Source organism: Lampetra planeri, unplaced genomic scaffold, assembly GCF_965212315.1.
Source record: "Lampetra planeri unplaced genomic scaffold, kcLamPlan1.2.h2 scaffold_1991, whole genome shotgun sequence".
Lineage (NCBI taxonomy): Eukaryota > Metazoa > Chordata > Hyperoartia > Petromyzontiformes > Petromyzontidae > Lampetra > Lampetra planeri.
The window spans coordinates 1-21,296 of record NW_027614746.1 but is presented as its reverse complement, the minus strand read 5'-3'; the positions used below and the strand labels follow the sequence as shown (position 1 = coordinate 21,296).

The window sequence follows — 21,296 nt, the reverse complement described above, 5'->3', positions numbered from 1 at the left end:
ATGAGCTCGTGCTATGATAAGTTGGGCGAACATATGTTTCCACTCACCATGCCACTGTAATATTTCAAAGGTGCTTGGCTGATATTGCTTATTATGGTAATGAACATTCCACAGAATAAACGGGACTTTGGGAGCAACAAATTAAACATTCAGTGCTGCTGCAATGTAAGGAACAGTTGGCTGTGAATGTTAATTTTCTGGAAAGTGTTTTTGTGTCAGTGCCGAAGGAAATAACGAAGTCTGTTTCTCCCTCTGTGTGTGTGTGTGTTCAGGTACTCCAAGCTCTCCAGACCCAGCGAACTGGCTAAAGATCAACAGGACCAACGGTCAGATCACCACCATGGCCCTCCTCGACCGAGAGTCCCATGTATGTCAAAAAACAACGTATATGAGGCCACATTTCTGGCCTTCGACAATGGTAAGTCCGGTAAGTGAGGCCCGACTGTGTGTGTGTGTGTGTGTGTTGTGGTTTGTCAGAGCCGTGTACCTGTAGAATCGTCATCTCAGTCAGAGGATGTTTCACCCAGATAAAGATGGAACATGAACGTCATCCACCTCCGGTGGAATCCCAGTGACTTTGGGTCATTTAGTGCCATCAGCGGGAAAAAGATCCACTGAAATATTATCCCATCATCTACATTCTTGGTTTGCTGACAATCAATCCAAACTGACATTATTCATCATACAACTTCTGAACTTTTTTTTTTTTTTTTTTTATAATGTTTAAGACCGCATGTCCATGCATTCAGCTGTGAATGGTGATAAAGATAGAAAACTGCATCGGCACATTGACGGGACGCTGATATTTGCTGGAAAAAGCTCCAACAAAGTTTCTCAGAGCCGCTCGCTTTGCCATGTCAGCGAGTGTATTCATACACACACAGCTGTATGTAAATGCAGACAGACCGCCAATCGCTCTGGAGCCCGTTCCAGAAAGCAGGTTTAGTGAAAAATTCATCCTGAAATTTGGGTTATATATACATCTAAATTCCAAAGCTATTTGGTTTGTTCAAGTTCAAACAGCTTTATTTATCACTTGTGACCACGTTTATGGTCACAAATCACATACAAAAACAAGACAACACAAAATCCATCAGTGGCAACAACTTGGCCTGGACTTGAGGGATGGCAGCGTTTTCAGCAGCGGTAACGGTAACGGCAAAGGACCCAGGAAGTTCATGTACCATAGTACAGTCCAATTACAATAGTGAAATAAAGAAATACGTAGATACATAGGACACATTCACACCAGCTGGATGGCTGAAGGAAAGAAAGAACTGACATGTCTGTTTGATTTGGTTTGATTTATGCCAGTTGAACAAAATTCGACAGAGTTTTCGTCATTAATAGTATTTTTTATAAAAAACAGGGTTTTCCAATAGATTTGCTTTCTGGAACGGGCCCCCGCAGTCTCTGTCAGACGAAAGTGTGGTTCTGTAAATAAAGGTCGTGATTATCAGGCTATACAAAGTAAAAGTACAAACATAGAACAAATAGAGGTTCCTGCTCTCTGTGTAAACAGGACGGACCCAGGTGTTCTTACTCAATGAGAAAGAGGGACTAGCCGCCCCGAAGCACACCAACTTCAGATCAAAGCGTTTGCTGCCTATTGATTGTGGTGCCCCCGTGTCAACAAGGGGATATATTTCACTTTGATTGAAATTCTTTTAACTCATTGCACTCAAGCGAAGCACAAAAGGCAACAAAGCAGCCAGCCAATCATAACCGACAAGACGGTCGATGGGCCTTGAGGCTGTCGGCGTCGGGCCTTGACGTAGTTGTCTGATGGAGAAACGGCTTTGAGGGTACCCGCGCTGATGAGCCGCTGTGGTCAACTGTGTGCGCCGCAGCACACCAGTCATCCCTTTCCTGCCAGTCTGGTGGGCGTTGGTGTGGGGTCAAGACCACACTGCAGCGGGTCGTTCACACACACACACACACACGTCAGTGTTGGTGACAAACATTGCACACACACACACACGTCAGTGTTGGTGACAAACATTGAATTAATACCTCACGGAGACGTCATGAAAAGGGGGTGTTCATGCAGATCTGCTTGTGACAAAACACCAACAACAACAAACTTAAGGTTGATGTTACGTTTGAAAAGGAAACTGCAGGCAAGAAAGACAACGGTACCAGTTGCCCCCACCCCACTCAAAAACAAAAACAAAAACAAAGGTAGTTTTGGTCTGACAGCAGAGAGAAAAACTACAAATGTACCTGAATAAGTTATGATGAGTTAGTGGGTGTAGCAGAGGTTATTGTTTGAGGCGTTTCCCAGCGGGCTTTGCAGCGTGCACATAACGGCATTTTTTATGTGGGTGTTGTCCTCTCCAATCAGTCTCGTCTCAGCCTGTCAGAGAGTTCAAAACACAACGACTAAAAAATGTATGGCCTCTCTGTGGCCCCGCCAACACCCTATCACCACCACCAGCACTCCTCCGCCGGTTCTCTACCTGCTCTCCTCATTTTCACAGTTCCACGCTTGAATCACCTGGAAGACGTGATTGGTATTGAAAGATCCGATCTTGTGTTTCATCACGCTCCCCTCTCTCGCTTCTTGCCCCATCATGTCATCCCATCACCACTGTTCTCTCCTCTCCCCGTCGCTACGTCCGTTTAGCAACACCTCCTCTAAGGTGAATCCACCTTTGATCCCTCTGCCTCTCTCCTCTCGCCGCCCCCCCCCCCAGGTTCGCCTCAAGCTAGTGGGACAGGAACCCTTCAGATATACCTGATTGACATAAATGACAACGCGCCAGTGCTGAGTCCCCGGGAGGCCCAAGTGTGCCAGCACCAACACCCCAACTCCAAGATAAACATCACCGCGTCAGACGCCGATGCCGACCCAAATGTGGGGCCATTCATCTTCGAGCTGCCTTCCTTTCCTGCCAGCGTTCGCCACAACTGGACCATCTCTAGACTCGACGGTAATGAAACACCGAAACATTTATGGTTCATACTGACAAAACATGAAATGTCCGAATGTGACGTACGATGTATGGAGCATGACGGAATGATGAGCCATCGCTCCCCAGATCCCCTGGCTAAATTAAACACTGAAATTCAACAGATGAAAAAAAAAAAAAAAAAACCCCACCCTGAGGGTAACCCATCGAGGGCTCTGGGATGGCTGCGAGCGCCCCGACTTCAAGTTTGACCGAATGTCTTGCGAAGCTCGCAGTGACAGACGCTATCCAGGGTTGACGTATGATCTATTGTTTGTGACAAATGAGATTCATTCATCTCCTTGTCCCCTGAGCTGCCGATCTGTCACCTAATCCGCCCAGATGGATGTATCACCACAGTTGTCTTAAGGACAAATCTGATCACATACCTGGGCTCGTCTCCCACTGAGGCTCTTGTCTCAGCGTGACTGACTGATGGATGCTGTACGCCGTGCGTCTCGTTGCTCGCACGTGTCCGAGTGATTACTGCTCTGCTCTGCTTTGTTCGGCTCGCGCTTCTACAGTATGTCTCATTCATTTGTGCCGCTGCACACGGCGACACGACACCCCGCAGTGAACAACATGCATTTTTCTCCCCGGCGCCGTCTAATCTAATGTTGTCTTCTCTGTCGTCAGGCGACCACGCTCAGGTCAGGTTGAGGATTCCGTACCTTGAGGCGAACGTGTACAACATCCCCGTCATCGTGTCCGACTCAGGGAACCCTCCTTTGTCCAACCGCTCCATGATCAGAGTCAAAGTGTGTCCCTGTGATCACAACGGCGACTGCAGCACCACCGGGGCTGTGGCGGCCGCCGGCCTCGGCACGGGGGCCATCATCGCTATACTCATCTGCATCATTATACTCCTCTGTGAGTACAGGTGGCGCCAGCGGGCGTGATATCGCTTTGAGATGTACAAAACTTTTCCTTTCCTCCTCCTGATGTTTGCAATTCCCCCCCCCAGGTATGGTTCTCTTGTTTGTGGTGTGGATGAAGCGCAGAGAGAAGGAGCGGCAGGCAATGCCTTTGTTGATTGACCCTGAAGACGATGTCAGAGACAATATCCTCAAGTATGATGAGGAAGGAGGGGGAGAGGAGGACCAGGTATCTTTTGTCGGTCCTAAAAGTAATCATCGTCATGTAGACGCACTAAAAGCTGCTGGTCAGGGCAGACGTGTTTCACATATCTGTGCTCTTCAACACAAAAGTCCCTTTAACGTCTCACTAAAAGGAAGATAACCATGAAAAAGAAAAAAAAAAACTCCTACTGAAATGTACAAATGCAGCCGGTCAATGGAGGTCAGCTCCGTTCTGTGGAGATCTGAATCTGCTTTTTGAGTGAGATTCTGAAAAGGGGGCAAAGTTCCTCTTTTGCTTAAATCAGGTACTTGAATTCTGTGTAATCTGTTTGCAGATGCCTCCGGCTGAAATACTGTCTGAGTACCTTCATAAACTTTGACGCCGTCACGCTCTATCATCTTTATTCTCTGCACAAGAGTAATATTTCATATCAATTATTTCCACATCAATTGCCTGTAATTATAATAATTGCAGGAAATGCAATGTAATGTAATGTAATGTAATTATTTACGAGCTTCAGCAAAGCACGAAGGAGAACTTAACAAACACCTCGACAGTATTTCTGAGGTGCAGCCTCGTTATCTGTAATTTGACAAATTAGACCTCAGACTCGCAGAAATCAGCAATGAATATAAATTAAACAGCAAGAATTACCAACAGTCACATTAACTGGTACAGAAATATCAACAAAATGAGAGCAGAACACAGTTTGACTGTTTCTTGGTGAGGAGAAAGTGGGAGTGTGTGTGCGTGCATGTGAATTTGCGTGAGTCAGACCTGTTCAGCCTCATTTTATGAATGAATCATTCATTTTTGAATGGTTTAAAGAAGGTGTTACTTATTTAACGATGTCCTCAAATGTAATGTCATGTAAACATGTGCTTGCATCCTCATGTGTAAACGTGGGAAATTCTTTCAAGCCAGCTACAGATTTTCAGAATTGCAGTTTTTGCAGTGAATTCAGGCCACCAGAACTTGGAACACACACATCTGTTTGTCTTTTCCCTCCCCCCGGCACTTGTCCAGGACTATGACCTGAGCCAGCTGCAGCAGCCGGAGTCTCTGGACCACATCATCAATAAGCCGTCGGGGGTGCGCAGGGTGGACGAGAGGCCTGTGATCCCTGAGTCACAGTATCCCATCAGAGCCAATCTGCCCCACCCTGGAGATATAGGAGACTTCATTAATGATGTAGGTGTCAGCTGGATGGAGATAAACGGTGCTGTGTTGTGTGTCTGTTTCTAAAGCTCCCTGCTGCGGATGTTACCCACATCGATGTGACACAACATGAATTTTAACTGGCAACAATTTGCAGTGTCTTTGAATTGTGGGGAACCTCAGCTGTTCCCCACAGCCGAGGAGCTGCTGGGTGTGTTCGCCCGTTCCACAGTTCCGTCAGTGACACAGCATTTTCTCTGTCGAATCTGGAAACGCTCGATGCAAAGAAACAAACTAATTTATTTTTACAAATTCAGTTGCATACAGCAGACATTTAACCAACGGGACGGAAAACATAGGTGTAGGAACATAAAATACACAGCAATATATACATCCACTATGTACGCAGGCTGAATTGCACGTCCCCAGTGTGTAAAATATGCACACACACACACAGCAGCTGCAGAATGTGTGTGTTATGACGGATGGGTTCGGGCAGTTTATTGACTCGGTGAGTGTGACGGTCACACTGAGGAGTTGTCCCGTCTGATGACCCCTCAGGTAACAAAAACACACCACTGCTTTCACAAATATATGCACCAACTTGTCCAGAGAGGGTGGGTGAAAACATGGATGAACGGGGGGTGGTGGAGCTGGAGGAGATTGTTGCACGTTCCAGCTCGACGTTTCATCTTTTATCGTTTTATCGTTTTATCTTCACAGACTGGGAGGTGTCTGATTCCATCTTTCTTATCTCGGTGTCTCCAGGGTTTAAGGGCAGCGGATAACGACCCCACAGCTCCCCCCTATGACTCCTTGCTGGTGTTTGACTACGAGGGCAGCGGTTCGACCGCTGGCTCCGTCAGCTCGCTCAACTCCACCAGCTCAGGGGACCAGGACTATGACTACCTCAACGACTGGGGCCCGCGCTTCAAGAAGCTGGCTGACCTCTACGGGGGAGGGGACGACGACTGAGAGCAGAGGAGGTGGGGAGGGCAGGGGTGATGGTGGTGGTGGTGGTGGTGGTGGCGGAGGGGGAGAGGGGGCCGTGGCAGGGGTCGGGAGAGGCGGGTCATTCAGAGGGATGCTCCTGGAAACCCACAGGCAGGCGGCAGGAGCGGGACGCAGGCCCCACGGTGGACATGTGAGGAGTGGACCCTGACACGGGCTGCGTTTGCTCACCGCAACTAAGCCAGCAAACGTGAATTCTGCTGCAACACAACTGCATTCTGGCTTTATACTTTGTAATGGCAAGTTTGAAGTGTGATGTTTTGTTTTGGCTGTTCTCTCACCGTGCTGGACCCCGAGCACCCTGGGGACAAATCAAGGCGGTAGTGAGAGACACATATAGTGTATTTTGTGCATTGATTGTTAAAAGATACCATCTCTTGCTTTAGTCTCACACTGAAGAGAATGTTTTTTGGGAAGATGCTCTCTGACTCTTTCACTCTTTCAACTTGAATTTCCTTAGAACAGAAGCACTGTCATTTTATAAAGTGCCTTTTGTGCTGTGTTTTTGTATCAGACTCCTGCTATCTCAGGATCGGTTGCCATTCATGCAGTACAGTGGAAGTACTTTCTCTCATCACCTCCCCTTACGCTCCTCCCACCCCCAGCCAACCCCCCCCCCACACCCCAACCGTCCAACCCCAGCAGCCAGTCCCAGGACGGAGGAACACAACCAGGGCTGATCAGATATCACATCCTTGTGAAATACGGCCAGGAAGAAGAGGCAGTAAGAGTCGTGTCATGTGAGGAGAGGCGTCTTCTCCAAGGACCTGCTCACGGTGACTTTCACAAGCATCACCTGTCAACACGACCATTTTTATACTAGTGGGGGTTTTCTAATTGCCTTTCCTCCGTGGGCTCGTGACTTTAGGAGCCGTTATGTTGAGACGCTTGCCTGTCCCGTATGGTTTTGTGTTGCCCTCTCCACATTGTAAAGCTTATGTAGGCATGATCCGGTTAGTCAGACAGTATAGGACGGTGCAAATGAACCTTGGAATTAAGGCACTCTGAGAAGTACTTAACCTTTTTTTTTTGTTGTTTTCGTTTTTATTTTTGTCGCCTTGAACATTCCCGTTTTTTATAGGCCAACAAAACTATGAAAGGTGCATGTTTTTTTTTTGTTTTTTTTTTTTTTGTCTTTGTTTTCAAGATGTTTTACTCAAAGCACTTGTTACAATGTGGTGAGAATGTGAAAATAGTCAGCGGAAACCATATGAATATACTCTGTAAATGAGACACTGAGAAAACAAACAAACAAACAAAAAAAAATACTGTAAGATACCTATTTTTGAAGTATTGACATCAAATCTGCTGCTCTAGTTCTCTCGCTCTTCGCTGGGCGCAGGGGATTTCTTTGCCCATTCATTTTTAACATGTGGAGATTTTGTTGAAGCATTAAATTCCAGGTTCTTTGTTTAGCTCTTTTATTTTCTTTTCCATGTTATTTTGTAAAATGCTTTTATATATATATGGTATATATATATAAAACACAGCCCCTCCCCCACACACACACTCTGTATCGTCCATGTTCCTCCCACAGGCCTCCGGCCTTGGGACAATGTAGGTTTATTACCCACATGCCTGCTGATAGTTGTTCTATTATTCAGTGTACTGGAATTCTTTTATTCATTCATATAGATATTGGATGTGTGCTTTAGAAAATAAATAAGACATGTTTTGAAAATTTGCCATCTTTTTTTCAATACCTGCAGTGTTTTCAGGTGCATGCTGTACAGTTTGATGTGGGATGGTTAAAAAAAAGTGAAAACTTTGCATAACTACAGTAATTTTGGAATATATTATCAATTATATAACTATAACGATGTAATGAAACAACTCCCTGGAATGGAATATATAGTTAATATCCGGCCCTTTGGTTTTGTTACGGCATCGTTTTCTAATCAGTTATCTGTCCTGTAATTGCACCTGGGAGGAAGGAAGCAGTGGGTTCGTGGGGTTTGGGGGTCAAGAACTATATTTGTGTCCATTCCTGTGATTTCAATTAGCCAACTGAAGCACCAAAAAAAAAAAACCCACTGGGTATTTTAAAGGGGTTTAATCCTCTCCGGCTGTGTGTCTATCAATTAGCCACACCATTAATCCCCATGGCGTAATCTCATTAGATAGAGCTCCTTTAATGAGACACCCAGAGAGAAAGCAAGAGGCAGTCAGTATGGCAGTGGGAGAAAAATGAGGTGGTAGCAGGCTGCAGGTAGGACGAGTCAGGACGGGATTAGTGAGAAGGAAGGAGGGTCAGCGGAGGTGAGAAGGGAGGTTCAACAACAGTAGCCGCAACGCATCACAGTCTGAGAAGAAAGCGGAATATAGTGGAAAAGGTGGCATGAGTTATTGTCAGAGTGAAAAGACCCACTGAAACATGTCGCTGGAGGAACAGCTGATCGGAGGAGTTCATTGGAGGTGCTTTGATCGACCTGTTCATCTCTGGTGCGATGAAAACATCCAGTCATAAACCAAACTTCTAATGAGAGGTCTGCACACTTGGCAAACTCGACGAGATCCGATCAGTTGATCTCTGCGGTGCCAAAACGGTAATCAGTGGTAAAGAGTCATCGCCCGTCTGCAGATGGAGAGATTAATTCCCCAGGAGGTGTGTTTGATGGCTTCACTGTTTTCCCTGGGACAGATGAGTGGAGTGAGAGAAGAACGCGAACTGAAGCTGGCCCCCTCATAAACAGCAGACATACACCAAACGGGGGGGGGGGACTGCAGTCCAGTCTTAACAGTCACTGCTGGTTGCTGCTTGGGATGGCGTCTGAGTAATCAACAGTTCAGCGTCGTCATTTGCTCTGCAGCGGAGGACCCGCCCAGGTCAGGTCGGCTCTGCTGCCTACTTTCCCGCTGACACAACGCCGGGCTCCCCGCTATTTTAGGACTCGGTCTAAAACGAGATCAAAGCAGCAGAATGAATCAGATGTTTCCTGCTCAAGTGAGGGGAATTTCTCCAGTTTAACTACAGGCCATTTATGAGTGGTTCAGCTAATTCTATCAGTCAGATTCATGTCAGTCAGCGATAAAACACTGTATGTGCATTATTAAACTGCACATGAAAGAAGCACTTAATAGATTTTTTTTTTTTTTTTGCAGGGCAGCAGTATACGAACGAAAGGAAGCTAATGTCTTCAACTTGAATCTGAAGTTCTTCACGAACAAGTATCAAATAAGTTATTTGTTACACCTCATTATTTGGCACTTTCAGCTAGGAACTATCTCACTTCATTACCTGTCAATTACATGAGGGACTGAGAGTAAGTACATGTGATATCGAAGCATATCCAGTTACACAATAGTCAGCTGACATCAGCTGACATCAGCTGACAACACTGAGTACTATTCCTTCACCTGTAGATCAGTATTAGAGTATTAAATGAGAATTTTAGCCACTAAATGTGCTTGTTTTTTTTCCGGTGTATTAACGGTGTATGAATCACAGAAAAGATCATTACAGAGACACTGTTCAGCAGTATCCAGTGATAACATGTACGTTGTCTCATAACAACCTCCATCACTGTTCAATCACCTCCTCGTTTGTGGAATATCTTTGGAGCATTTCTTATTATCCTGACACGCTGCCATTACATTACAGATGCAGGTCAACGCTGCGGTTTCATCTAATGATATTAGTGGACCTCGGCGCGTCTGCAGTAAATCTCCCTGGACTTCTTCCCCTGTCTGACTGGCAGTAGCCATCCCAGCGGCAAGAAGTCACAGCAGGCTGCAGTCTAAATCCTCCAAGGTTTTACTACAGTAAATGTATTTTTTGAATGTCTTAGGGCTTTGGTGTCTCACTCGGTATCGGACTGATCTCAATCACATTGGACAGGACGAGTCATTTTGCTTCCAGCACAGAGATATGTTTTCTCTGAACATTCCTCAACCCTTCTTATTCACAGGGTCTCACAGATTTCCGTGCTATGAACAACTCGCCTCTCGGGATAAACGATGTTACTTCCAGGATCCGCTGACGAGTCAAACTGTTGGTTTGTGTAACGCTGTGTGTTATGCCCGACGTCCTCCCAACTAACCGACTTAATGGCGCTGCAGTAAATAATTAGATGATGGGATGCGGGATGGGCTTGTTCACTGTGTGATGTCACATGCAGTTACAGATACAATATGTTTGTTGTGGATGAAAATCAAGTTGTTGGGTAGATCCAGGTCTGCTGATCCTGGGACGACTGACTCTCCCCCCATTGCCAGGATCCGTGGGACAGCCTCCTCATCTCCCGGGTCTCTCCAGCCACCACCAGTGATTGGACAGACATGGACTGACAGTCACTGTTGGACTCTTTAGGAACCTTCAGAGACTAAATCTCTTTCACCTCAGAACCTTCATTGTCGGTACATTCAACACCTGTTGGTCTGTCCGTCCCAGAGAGAGGGATCCCTCCTTCTGAGGTTCTCCCTGAGGTTTCAGCTTTTGGGGGGTGGAGGGGGGGGTGGGTCCTCACCCTGACGGAAGAGGTAGTATTTGTGTGATGACAAGACGGCTTCTCCTTCTCAGCTGGATGTTATTCTTCACATCAGCCATTCCCAGGAAAGAGGCTCAGTGTCTAAGAGATGATTCCTCCCCACCCAGGTCCAGCTCCGGTGTCCTTCAGGGCGCAGTCACACTTCCATTCCCGTCTGTCCCTCCATACTGTCAACTTCAGACAGACAAACCAGAGCTTCTGATGAATAATGGATATATAGCAAAGCCATTAGTAAAAAATAAATAATTGATCAGCGCCCCTGTGTGGTCTTGTAACTGTTATGATGATATTACAACAGCATGACAGGGAGGAACGTCAACCTCTCTGGTCATGTGCCTAATGAAAGCTGATTAGTCACAGCTTGAAGCCGCCGCTCTAATGGGTTCCCCATACAAACGCCTTGTTCCGTTAAAACGCCCGATATGTGTTTCACACTGATTCCCCATTAAAACATTTTTCATACATAATTAATTTGTGTCTCTCTGAAGTTTAGTGCTTCAAGGTGAGGTGGGAGCCTCAAGATGTTTCACGGTGATTTAGATTCCTTTTCATGTTTTCTTTCTTCCCGGTACAGAATCACATGACCGCATGAATCGGAGAACCCGCTTGAAGATAAATGCAGGGATTAAATGCAGCGTTATTCTGTCTTTAACATAAATTGACACTTAAGCGGTGTTTGTTCGACATTTCATTTGTGTGAAACTGCAGGTGCATCCACGCAGCGCGCGAACCCACGCCATATCGGATGTGACTGTGTAAATGTCCCTCTCCTGCGGGCCGACACCGTGAGGCCTGATCCAGCTTCATTAAAGAGGCCAAGAGGCTATTAACCCCCGCTTCAGGTTCAGCCACGCTTACAAACCCAGTTCAGCAGCAGTCATAAACACCAGCCTGATCACAGCGTCTCGGAGCCACACCGAACTGCCCCAGATGACCCTGGAACAAAAGAGTTCTCGCGTCAGCATTAACTTTGGTGGCACGGGTCACGGAGTTGTGAGGAGATGTGGGGCACTCAACTGTACGTTACAGTGTCTGAGTCATCAGCCGAGACTGAAAATAATTCTCTTCTTTCATTGCAAGATAAAATTGCTTATAGGCTCCTGGATCTTAATAGATGATAAAGTGCAGCAACTGAATCCCTGTGTGCCACATCAGTTCATCCAAATCACATTCTCATGTCCCTCCGAGGAGGGATTTTATTCATAAGCTCGGCGCTTAATCAACAATACGCAGGGATGCGTTGAAATGGATCAAATTAATTAGCTGACTTTTAGTATTTCATTTGTCTCACAGACTGAATACGATGAAATGGAATTTTGAAAATCTTCCGTTTGCAAAATAGCATCAGTGCAAAAATCTATAACAACCTTGATATTCACCTAGTTATTGGAGATTAATAAAAAATTTCATTACCTTGGAATCCATGTAAGTAATCTGTGCTGGGGGAGCTTTCCTCAGCTTCGAACCGTAATTAAATCTAAGCCCCTCTGTGAGCATAAACAAGCCGTGAATTTTAGGCTGGAGAGTTATAACAGAGAGTAGCACCCTGCTGAGACACACTACTGTAGATGTCAGATCACGTCCTGGAGGCACACAAATGCACCCTGGGCTTGGGAAGCAAAGTAAAGACCAACAGATGAGCTCTGAAAGGAAAGAGCATTAGAGCATACCACTGCCACCCCCACCCAACACACACACACACACACACACACACACACATAATAAATATAGTACACAATATCACCCACTGCAAAGAAAAAGCACTGAATGAAATCAATGACAGCCCCCATTAATACGTGGAAGGAAGGGAACAGTGATGTCTCTCGTTCCCTCTGGCAAGCTCAGGGTGTTTACCCAACACCCTCAGGTGCAGTCACTGAAACGTTGCTAGGCAACCGCACCATCCCTATTGCTGCGCTGCCTCTGGCACTCAAGTGGGAGCTTATGTGGACTTAACTCTGAAAGAGCAGCAGTGTTGAGGAGTGGAAGGGGATTACCTGCAAAAATATTGGATCAGGTTGAGGTCCCGGGGGCGAGGCCTTAACCTGTGTCGCCCCACACACAGATGCAACGAGACAGTGTCAGGCTGCACTGGATCTGTAGTCACGAGGAGAATCCAGAGCTAAAGTGCCTTCTCACAGTAGCCCAATTATTTGATATTAATCACTACGCAGGGGCTTTGTTGACCAAAGGCGGTATGAGAAAGGTTCAGGCTGGGTGAGTGAAGTATAATCCAGCAGCAAATCGGAAACCAGGAAATAAATTCAACGGAGGAATATTAACAGCTAAAGGACAAAAGTGTCTCAGTCCGTGCCGACCACACAGCGGAAACCCTGTAGACTGGTAAAATGAGCTAATACCACCTAGTGGCTTTTACACGTACTTTCATTATGAAGACCAAACTGCAGCTCATCACCACTGATAGTGCCAAGTGTCCACTTATTGTTCCTCCGTGGTGGAAAGCCGCTCCCAGGCATTGTGACATCAGGCGGCCGTCCCAGTGGCAGAGAGGCCTAATTATTTCCAGCCGACGGTTGTGGTGAATGTTAGCAGCTGATGTGGCAGATGTTGCCAGCGCACCATGTGTCGGGCTGATAACGGTGTTAGACTCAACAAAGAAGAGTGGGTGCGCAGTGTGTTAGTGAGTGTGCATGTGTGTGTTTTCAGTGTGTTTTGTTCTTGTGGGAGTTGTTCAGCACATACTGGTGCAGACCCAAGAGACACACACTCCATGTGGCTCCTAAAGGTTGGAGGATGAAATTATCTGAGCTCAGGCGGTGCAGAAAGGAATTAAATGTGATCAGTGTGTTCACATATACAAACCTGTAACTATCCTCAGTGTCACGTGCTGTACACAGCCAGATGTTCTTGTAAAGCAATGGTGCCCCCTAGTGGCTTACAATGAAAAACCGTGAGACACACCACATGACATGAACAGTAAAATGAAAATCAATATTTATGTAAACTTTTCAATAGAGAAAATGTATTTTTCCTGTTGTTGTTTGGGTAATTTGTCACATTTATACAAAAGCGTATGTAAAAGTCATTGTTTATCTTTTACAAATATACAGTATAAGACTAATTGAAGTCATATATTGGAAAAATCAAAGGGGGTGTGAAGGACAGAAGTGATTGGAGGACACCGTCAGTTGCCAGTGAAGAGAGAAAACACTGGGTTGGTCGGCAAAAAAAAAAAAATTGAATTAATTGAAGGTAGCCGTAAGTTAGCCGTGCAGGTCGTATGCTTTCCTGCGAATCAAACCCATTACAGTGGCAACAACTACAAAGCAAAAAAATAATATTAATAATAATACACTCTCTTCAAGCATTGAACTCTACACACTCAACAAAATAATAATAAAAAAAATCATCGTGTCCTACACAGATAAACACATGTCACTTTGAAATGTCTGCTACATGAAACAACTTTGATGTCACAATTAAATAAATAAATGAACATTAATTCACGCTTGGGTTTAGTAAATAAATATGCTGGGAGGAGAAAAAAAAAAATCAAGTAGAGTTATGGAGATGACGTGAGTTTACAGCAGGTAAATCGCTTCAGGACGCCGACTATATGGCTTATTTATTGTTAGGAAGGCAACTCAGTAGATTACGCAGTTCAAACTAATTTGGCTTACAAAAACAAAAATAAAGTTTTTTTGATAAAAATTCTCTCAGGTGGTCTGTTAACCTACGACTGCACATACAAATAGTCGGAAAATAAACTAGTGTGTTACAGTGCATATTTGTACAATATCTCAATTGTTAATAGAAAACTCTTTCCTAATAAAACATACAGAATAAATCACCTTCTGCAATGAACAAGTTAGTAAGTCCATGACTACTCTAAAAGAACACAGGCCTATTTGAGGAGGGAGGTAGAGAGGCCATCCAGTATGGCTACTTTGCAGTTTCCGGTTCTCATGCGAACGTGAAAACCGTTGACGTGGACCAAGTCGCTGCCCTTTCTGCGGTGGGAGTGGTCGGTCTCTCCCCGCGTGTTACTTCAACCCTCCTCCCCCCTCCTCTCTGACATCAAGGAGCCTATTTCAGAAAGCCCTTGTAGAGGAAATGGGAGCGACTGGTGAATCTCTCATTCTCCAAACAGAAGAGCAGGTCCCTGAGATTGACACGCGTGATGCGCTGTCGTGTTTGTCTGGAGCCTGAAGCAGCAGCGCTGCTGGACAGAGAGGGACCGGTTCCTGATCCCTGCACAGACACAGACACAGACACAGGGGAGAACCGTTCAGGGGGTGCGCACGCTTCGGCTCGGTCACTTTTTGGGGATTTCTTATTTAAATCAATATCAGCAACCAATTTGGAGTGGCAATGGGTGTGACGGCGTGCAATAGGACATGAAAACAAAGTAGAAGGTGTCTTTTCTTAGTGCGGGTTATGTTTCAATATGAACTTCCACAAATGTTTTTCACTGACTTTTTGCTGAGAACGGCCAGAAACTTACTGAAAAAACAGGCTAAAACGGGACGACTAAGACAAATTCAGTCATTTCATATCACACTGTAGGCAGATAACAAAAATGTAACCTAAAGGTAAAAGAAAATATATGAATTTCCTTTCATTTACAGCATCAGCACAAACTAAATCAACAGCCAGGTTTTCAACGTTATAAACGCACTGTGTCTAAATGGAGATTAATGACTTCACACACCGAAATTCCAAATATTTGACCATTGAACCCGTTTATGTTCAATGTTTATTAAAATATACTTCAAAAAATGAAATGTAAATGTCTAGATGTATCATCCTGATTCTGAAATCACAGATGTTCCTCGTGTCGTGGAGGCAGCAGGATTTGAGACATGACAACGTCAAGCAACAATCTGGCTGTGAAGTTGCGGTCCCAAACATACAGTTGACAGTTGCCTGGGCCACCAGATATTTGTACCACTGCAGAGTACATATCCATTTTCTCTGCTCGCAGCCATTTCAAGTCTCTTTCTTGAGCCATGAACCTGTGAAGAATGTTCCTGCTGCTAAAATAAACTACTTCAGAAATTCCTTTGGAATCACTTTTCTTATGAGGTTTTATTCACATGATGGACAAAGTTCGATGAAACTCTTTTATACTCCACTGTGAGACCACTTTGCAATGAACTTACAAGAAAAAACATTTTTGTCAAAGCAAGGGCGAGAAGATGTTACTCTTATATGCTTGTTCCTGTCAGAAACACAATGGATCCACAATGGACCCACAATGGAAACTGGGCCATTTCTTACAGACAGCAGCTTCTGTCAGCGTGGTGTGTGTGTTTCCAGGGACAGTTCATCACCAAATCATCACCCAGGAAACCAACAAATGACTGAAGCTCTCGTTAGCCACCACTTGTGTTGAAAGCAGCTGATTTCCAGACGGACTGTGACTCTGTGACATGTCACTGTCTCCTCCCAATACACTGTTAGTGTGTAACGTGCCTTTCTAGTCAGTCACTGAGACAACTGTCCTCGGTGATAACTCCGTTTTTAAAGATGCTCTACACAGAGCAGCATCAGATACTAGAACTAGGAGAATGTGTCAATTTTACCTCCACTGCAGCAGAGGTGGATGGAGAGTCCAGAATCTTCCTCTTCTTCCGGGGGCCGATGGCTGCCAGAGCTGTCAGGTTGGCCTCCCTCTGTCTCATCTGAGCCAGCTCCTGTTGCTGCATCTGTGCGCACACACACACACCGACAGGGAGGTTCAACCTTGCAGCCCCTCAAACCTTCAGCCCCTCCGCTCATCGTACCTCCTTTGCTTTCTGCTTCAGACGCAGCTGCTCTGGGTCCTCTTGTCGAGCTCGAGACTGCAACACAAAAAGACAGATACTGTATGTTAATGACTGATGCTGGCAGGACAGAGACCCAACACAAGGAGGTGTCAGGGAGGAGATACGAAATCAAAATATTATCACGATCAGAATATTTTACTTTGTTAATCCTGGAGTGTGAAAAAGAAAATATACAACAAGATATATAGACATATATAATAATAATATATACATATATATATATTACATACACACACACACACACACACACACACACAGTATAGATAATATATAATAATATATGGACAGTTAAAAAAATCTTATAATATCACCGGAAGCGTGAAAATGGCTGATGCTGTTCAACCATGATGGTTTGGATGTGTTTACTGAATACAGTTGACGAGTGGGCTGCAGGTTTGCACTCTACTCATTTGTTAGATCATTTATTGCAGCTGCACATCATTTTATGACTAATGTCACATAGTTACAGGAATTTGTTTTAGGGTAATAAATTTGCCCTGGAGCAATTTGATTCATCGCACAGCACATTTGTTAGAAACGTCCTTTGGGTGAGTCACAATCAGTCACTGTCGACCATTTGTCAAACTTTCAGGAATATTAATGAACCTGTGGAGAGCAGAGATACGAATGAAAGAGGAACTAATAAACATCTGTTGTCTGATACACTTGTCCCTGACTCAATCCAAGAAGTGAAAACTAACAGATGTCAGAGTACGATCATGAGCGAAAAAAGCTGATGCTTCTGAATGCTCCAGGGCAAATTCTGTCTCCTGAATCTAAATGCACGGAATAACATCAAGGAAAAGAAATGCATCTCTGCATTAACTGTTGTTTCAATCTACCAATAAATGATTCAATCACTTATTCAAGCGATGAGGTTTTTCCATTCACAGAATGTCAACACACCCCCGTGTCTGTCAGCTATGTTTTACCTTAGCTGCCTTCAGGAGGATCTCTCTCTCCTGTTCCTCCTTTCGCTGTTTCTCCAAGTGGTCCAGCTGTTCGAAGAACTTGAGCTGAGCCCGAACATCGCTGTTCTGTTCATGGTTGTCATCCTCCTGCCAACAGACAGAGAACTAAATATCTCAAAAAGTAATTTATTTCTTGTAAATGCAAAGTTCAAAGTTAACTGTGGGGCGAGTGATTATAATGACTGTAAAAAGCTACTTTCTCATGAAAAAAAAAAAAGAAAAGCAGGTTGTCAGCAAACCTTGAAACTGATGTTTTTCTGCTGGGCCACTTCGGAAACCTTTTCCAGCAAGTTCTGGAGTCGCTGCTGAGTAGCATGGGAGACGCAGTTAACTACCTCTGCACCGAACTCTGTCACTCCAAACCTCCGACCTGGGCAGAAAACACAAACATGGGGGCTTTAGGGGCTGGATCCATAATGCATAGTTGATCATTGTGCCGGGGTCTCACCAATCTCTAGCATTCTCCTCTGCAACATGCCGCAGGAAAGAAATGCCTCGTCGTTACAGGAATGTGTCACTGATCCCACTAGTTCTGAATTGGTTGCGAGGATGTTAGCGCTTTCTTCTGACAGGTTTACTCCGGCCATTGAAGCAACATCATTGATGTCGTCATCGTCTCTGCAAACATTCGTGACCCAATCGCGTTAATAATGACACCTGGGTGTTTTCGCTCTACATTTAAATCTTCTTGAACTTGTAATAGTTTTGTTCTTACTTAAACGTGCCACCTGCCTCCCTCAGCTTATTCCTCTGAGCTGGCGTCAAGGCTGCAGCAGACGCCTGTTTGTAAATAAGTGGCACCTCTGGCCTCACAGGAACTGACAGAGACAGAAGGTGACAGACAACAGTAAGTGGTCCTAGTCACACAATGACACACACACACACTCATTTGACATGCTCACATGGGTGCAGGTCTTTCAGCTGGATCTGCGGCTGTCCCAGCACAATGCGACTCGGAGCTGGATTCCTGAGGGTCACCCCGGGGGTCGCTGGCAAGTTTACCTGAGGTCTCAACATGGCTCTCTGCGGCTGAGGCTGGAGGATAAGAAGATCTACTCAGGAAGTCTCTGGATGTGCTGTTTTATACATTTTACTGTTGATTATCAAGCAGTAGAAAACATACACAGAAATACGATGTTTCAGATATGACCTGATTCGTTGGTAACATCAGTATGCCAAGATCTGACTGGCTGCACTTCCCTTCCGAACAGCCTCCTAATGAGGAATTATCTGACTGGGAAACGTTTTGAATACAATGTGACCGTTTTTCTCAGCATAAACCGGTTTTCTTCATTTCAATGACTCACACACAGAACTACTTTATTCGCTGTCAACGTGAATGTTTTTACGGTATGAGTACGAACTCAGACGTGCGCTGCTAGTGGAACGCACTTACCAGTGAGGGGGTCAGTCCTGGCTTGCTGATGCATGGCTGGAACTGGGGCCTGCTGACTGGCGTACTGAGGCGAGGGGCGGGGCTACTCAGAACCACTGTGGTGGGCGTGGTTGGGATGGCTGATGTGTACAGGACTGAACCTGATGCTGGCTGGGGGATCTGACTCTGCTGGATGAAGGCTGCTGAGTCTGGGGTAAGTTGCCTCAAGGCTGGAAGGCTTCTCTGTCGAGACAAACATGACTTTTTTTTATTGCATCTGGTGAGACACAGCACATATACTATCATAGAATAAGTGTGTGGTTCAATGTCTAGAAACAACAGAATGACTTTTTACCTTCAGGAAAGGCACAAGGTAAGGTTGGGGTGAGGAGTTGAGCTCTTTGTACAACTGGCTGGTGAATTCCTCAGCTTCCAGTTTGCCCTCCTAATAAAACAAGAAGACCTGGAGTGAGAGACATTTAAGAAATCTACATTGCTTATTTTTCTTCATGATATTATTTCATGACTTTCTGTGGCCATAATCACTTCTGGCTTGAGCCCAGTAACAGTTTGAACAGTCCTTGACAGGTCACTCACCAGCAAGTCCTTGACCAGCTGTCTCACACTCGCTGCAGTCTCAGTCGACTGTTTCCCAGTGGATGCCAGCTTGATCAATGTCGACAAGAAGTTCTTACATTTCTTCACATTCTCCATTGTCTCCTAATAGGCACACAGGTTGCATTTAGACAAATTTCCTTTGTCGGAACACAGGTCAAATCTCATCGGTATTACAGGGCAGACACACGGCTCTTTCTGAACCCTGGTGCGACTCACTTTGCTCAGTGTTAATGACGTGACTGTGGTCCCAGTCGTTTGGCTGCCTGTCCTCTGGCCCATCCCTGCAACTGAACTCTAGGAAGACAGATTTCATTACTGTTACAGTCGTTGTTATGAGTACCAAGAATGTAGAGCTGTTTCGAAGCTGCTTCCAAGCCTACAATTCAGGCTTGGTGAAGAAAGCGACATGTTACAATTCAAAAACAATCTTCAATCATTTGTTTCAAATGACTTGTGCAGCTTGTGTCTGATGTCTGATAATCTTTTGGAATAGACACAGACTGGCGCGAAGCCTTCATAAGAGAATCCTTAGCAGATAGTCGGAAGAGACAGATGTCCTGATGTTGTTGCCAACCAATCTGTCTGGTGTCTACTAAAGTGGGACAGACAACTACTCTAAACAACACATACAGAAAACTACCTTTAATAATGAGAATCAAGAGATATTTTATCATTTTCTGACAAATGAAAAACTTGTACATACATTTACCACAAATATGGCATACTCTCTTTTGTTTACATAATGTGGTCAAAGTGTCAGAGGTCCTGTCCACAAAGAAGGTTTGGTGACAATTGTGAGTTTGCTTATAAAGCGTTGTCCTCATTTATAACCTGAATTCCACGTGAAACTTATGGATGTTGAATTCTATCAGTTTACATAAAATTATTGCAGAATTGTCCCCATTTAAGGATGAATAAACTTAGGTTTTTCAGTCCAAATAACAGACAAATTAACAAAGCTAATTAAAACACTGTCAGTACTAACATTACACAAAAAGACGGCGTTACCTGAAGGATAGGAGGCCTATGAAGAGTTGTGGTGGCCGACAGCGATGTTGGAGGTGGACCACTCTGTCGAACAATGCCACTGGGAGCCACTTGTCTGCTGCTGATGGGGTTTCCAGGAGTCTGACAGAAGGCATAAACAAACACACTAGGTGCCAAGTCCTCAAATCAAAAGGACTACATTGGACTTGTAGGCTTAAATGTAGAACAACAACAAAAAGACACACTGCTTTTAGGTTAGACAAACTGCGTCCTGTAAGTCCCCTCTTATCTTCCTGTCAGTGAGTTCTTGGTCAATACTAATTGCTGCAGAGACAACAAGCTTTCTAGGCAGCATGTGTGACCTCACCTGGTCCGGAGGCATGACTGTAGGCGCAGCAATCCTAGGTGCCATACCCCCCTGTGCCTGAGCCTGCATCTGGGCCAGAGCCTGCTGAGGAATCATCAGCAGTTGTCCACTCTCACTGCGCACAAGCACCATCCCTGAGGCAAGTCAGACTTTGTATGAGGCAACCATGTTAACATGGGCCTGTTTCACATCACAGGTTTAATGAAAACTAACACTAAACTGCAGAGCTGTCCATAATTTCATGGTTCCTAATCAACTTAAATTTTAAAAAAAGTAAACATTAAAGACATTTAATTTGAATTCTGTCAGTTTATATGAAAACAATTGAAACTGACGAGTTTTCCTCATTTTAGGACTGACAAAGTCACATTTGACAAATTAAGGATTTTAGTTAACCTGCTTTCTAAGGTGTTTAGTGACAAACTTGAGTTAAGTAACCCCAGAAAGGAGAAACTCACAACATCCATAAACAACACATAGAGCAAACCTAAAAAACTTTAGA

General features: G+C 44.8%; 2 protein-coding genes across 2 annotated transcripts; one reads left to right on the top strand and one right to left on the bottom strand.

Annotated features, from left to right (window-relative positions):
- Positions 1-272: 272 nt before the first annotated feature.
- Positions 273-6,164, top strand: LOC144740248 (cadherin-4-like; the record flags this gene model as incomplete). The annotated part of the gene is given in 7 exon segments (XM_078623117.1): positions 273-367; positions 370-418; positions 2,697-2,933; positions 3,588-3,821; positions 3,916-4,055; positions 5,058-5,222; positions 5,958-6,164. Coding segments are annotated over 7 exon segments (1,127 nt in total), but the record flags the coding sequence as incomplete, so codon positions are not given.
- Positions 6,165-14,734: 8,570 nt separating this feature from the next.
- On the bottom strand, positions 14,735-20,926 carry TAF4 (TATA-box binding protein associated factor 4). The gene is made up of 14 exons (XM_078623116.1): positions 20,795-20,926; positions 20,426-20,568; positions 19,657-19,732; positions 19,420-19,542; positions 19,178-19,267; positions 18,909-19,065; positions 18,350-18,499; positions 18,163-18,265; positions 17,896-18,065; positions 17,687-17,817; positions 17,409-17,534; positions 16,435-16,491; positions 16,234-16,356; positions 14,735-14,899 (listed from the first exon to the last, which is right to left on the bottom strand). Exons 1-14 carry the CDS (start codon positions 20,924-20,926, stop codon positions 14,735-14,737), a joined length of 1,746 nt encoding a protein of 581 aa, XP_078479242.1.
- Positions 20,927-21,296: the final 370 nt, after the last annotated feature.

Coding starts and splice junctions, on each gene's coding strand:
- TAF4 (XM_078623116.1), bottom strand. CDS start 20,926: ATGGTGCTTGTGCGCAGTGAGAGTGGACAACTGCTGATGATTCCTCAG. Junction 20,569..20,794: donor CAGTCATGCCTCCGGACCAG/GTGAGGTCACAC, acceptor GCCTTCTGTCAG/ACTCCTGGAAACCCCATCAG. Junction 14,900..16,233: donor CCACCTCTGCTGCAGTGGAG/GTAAAATTGACA, acceptor GTGTCTGTGCAG/GGATCAGGAACCGGTCCCTC.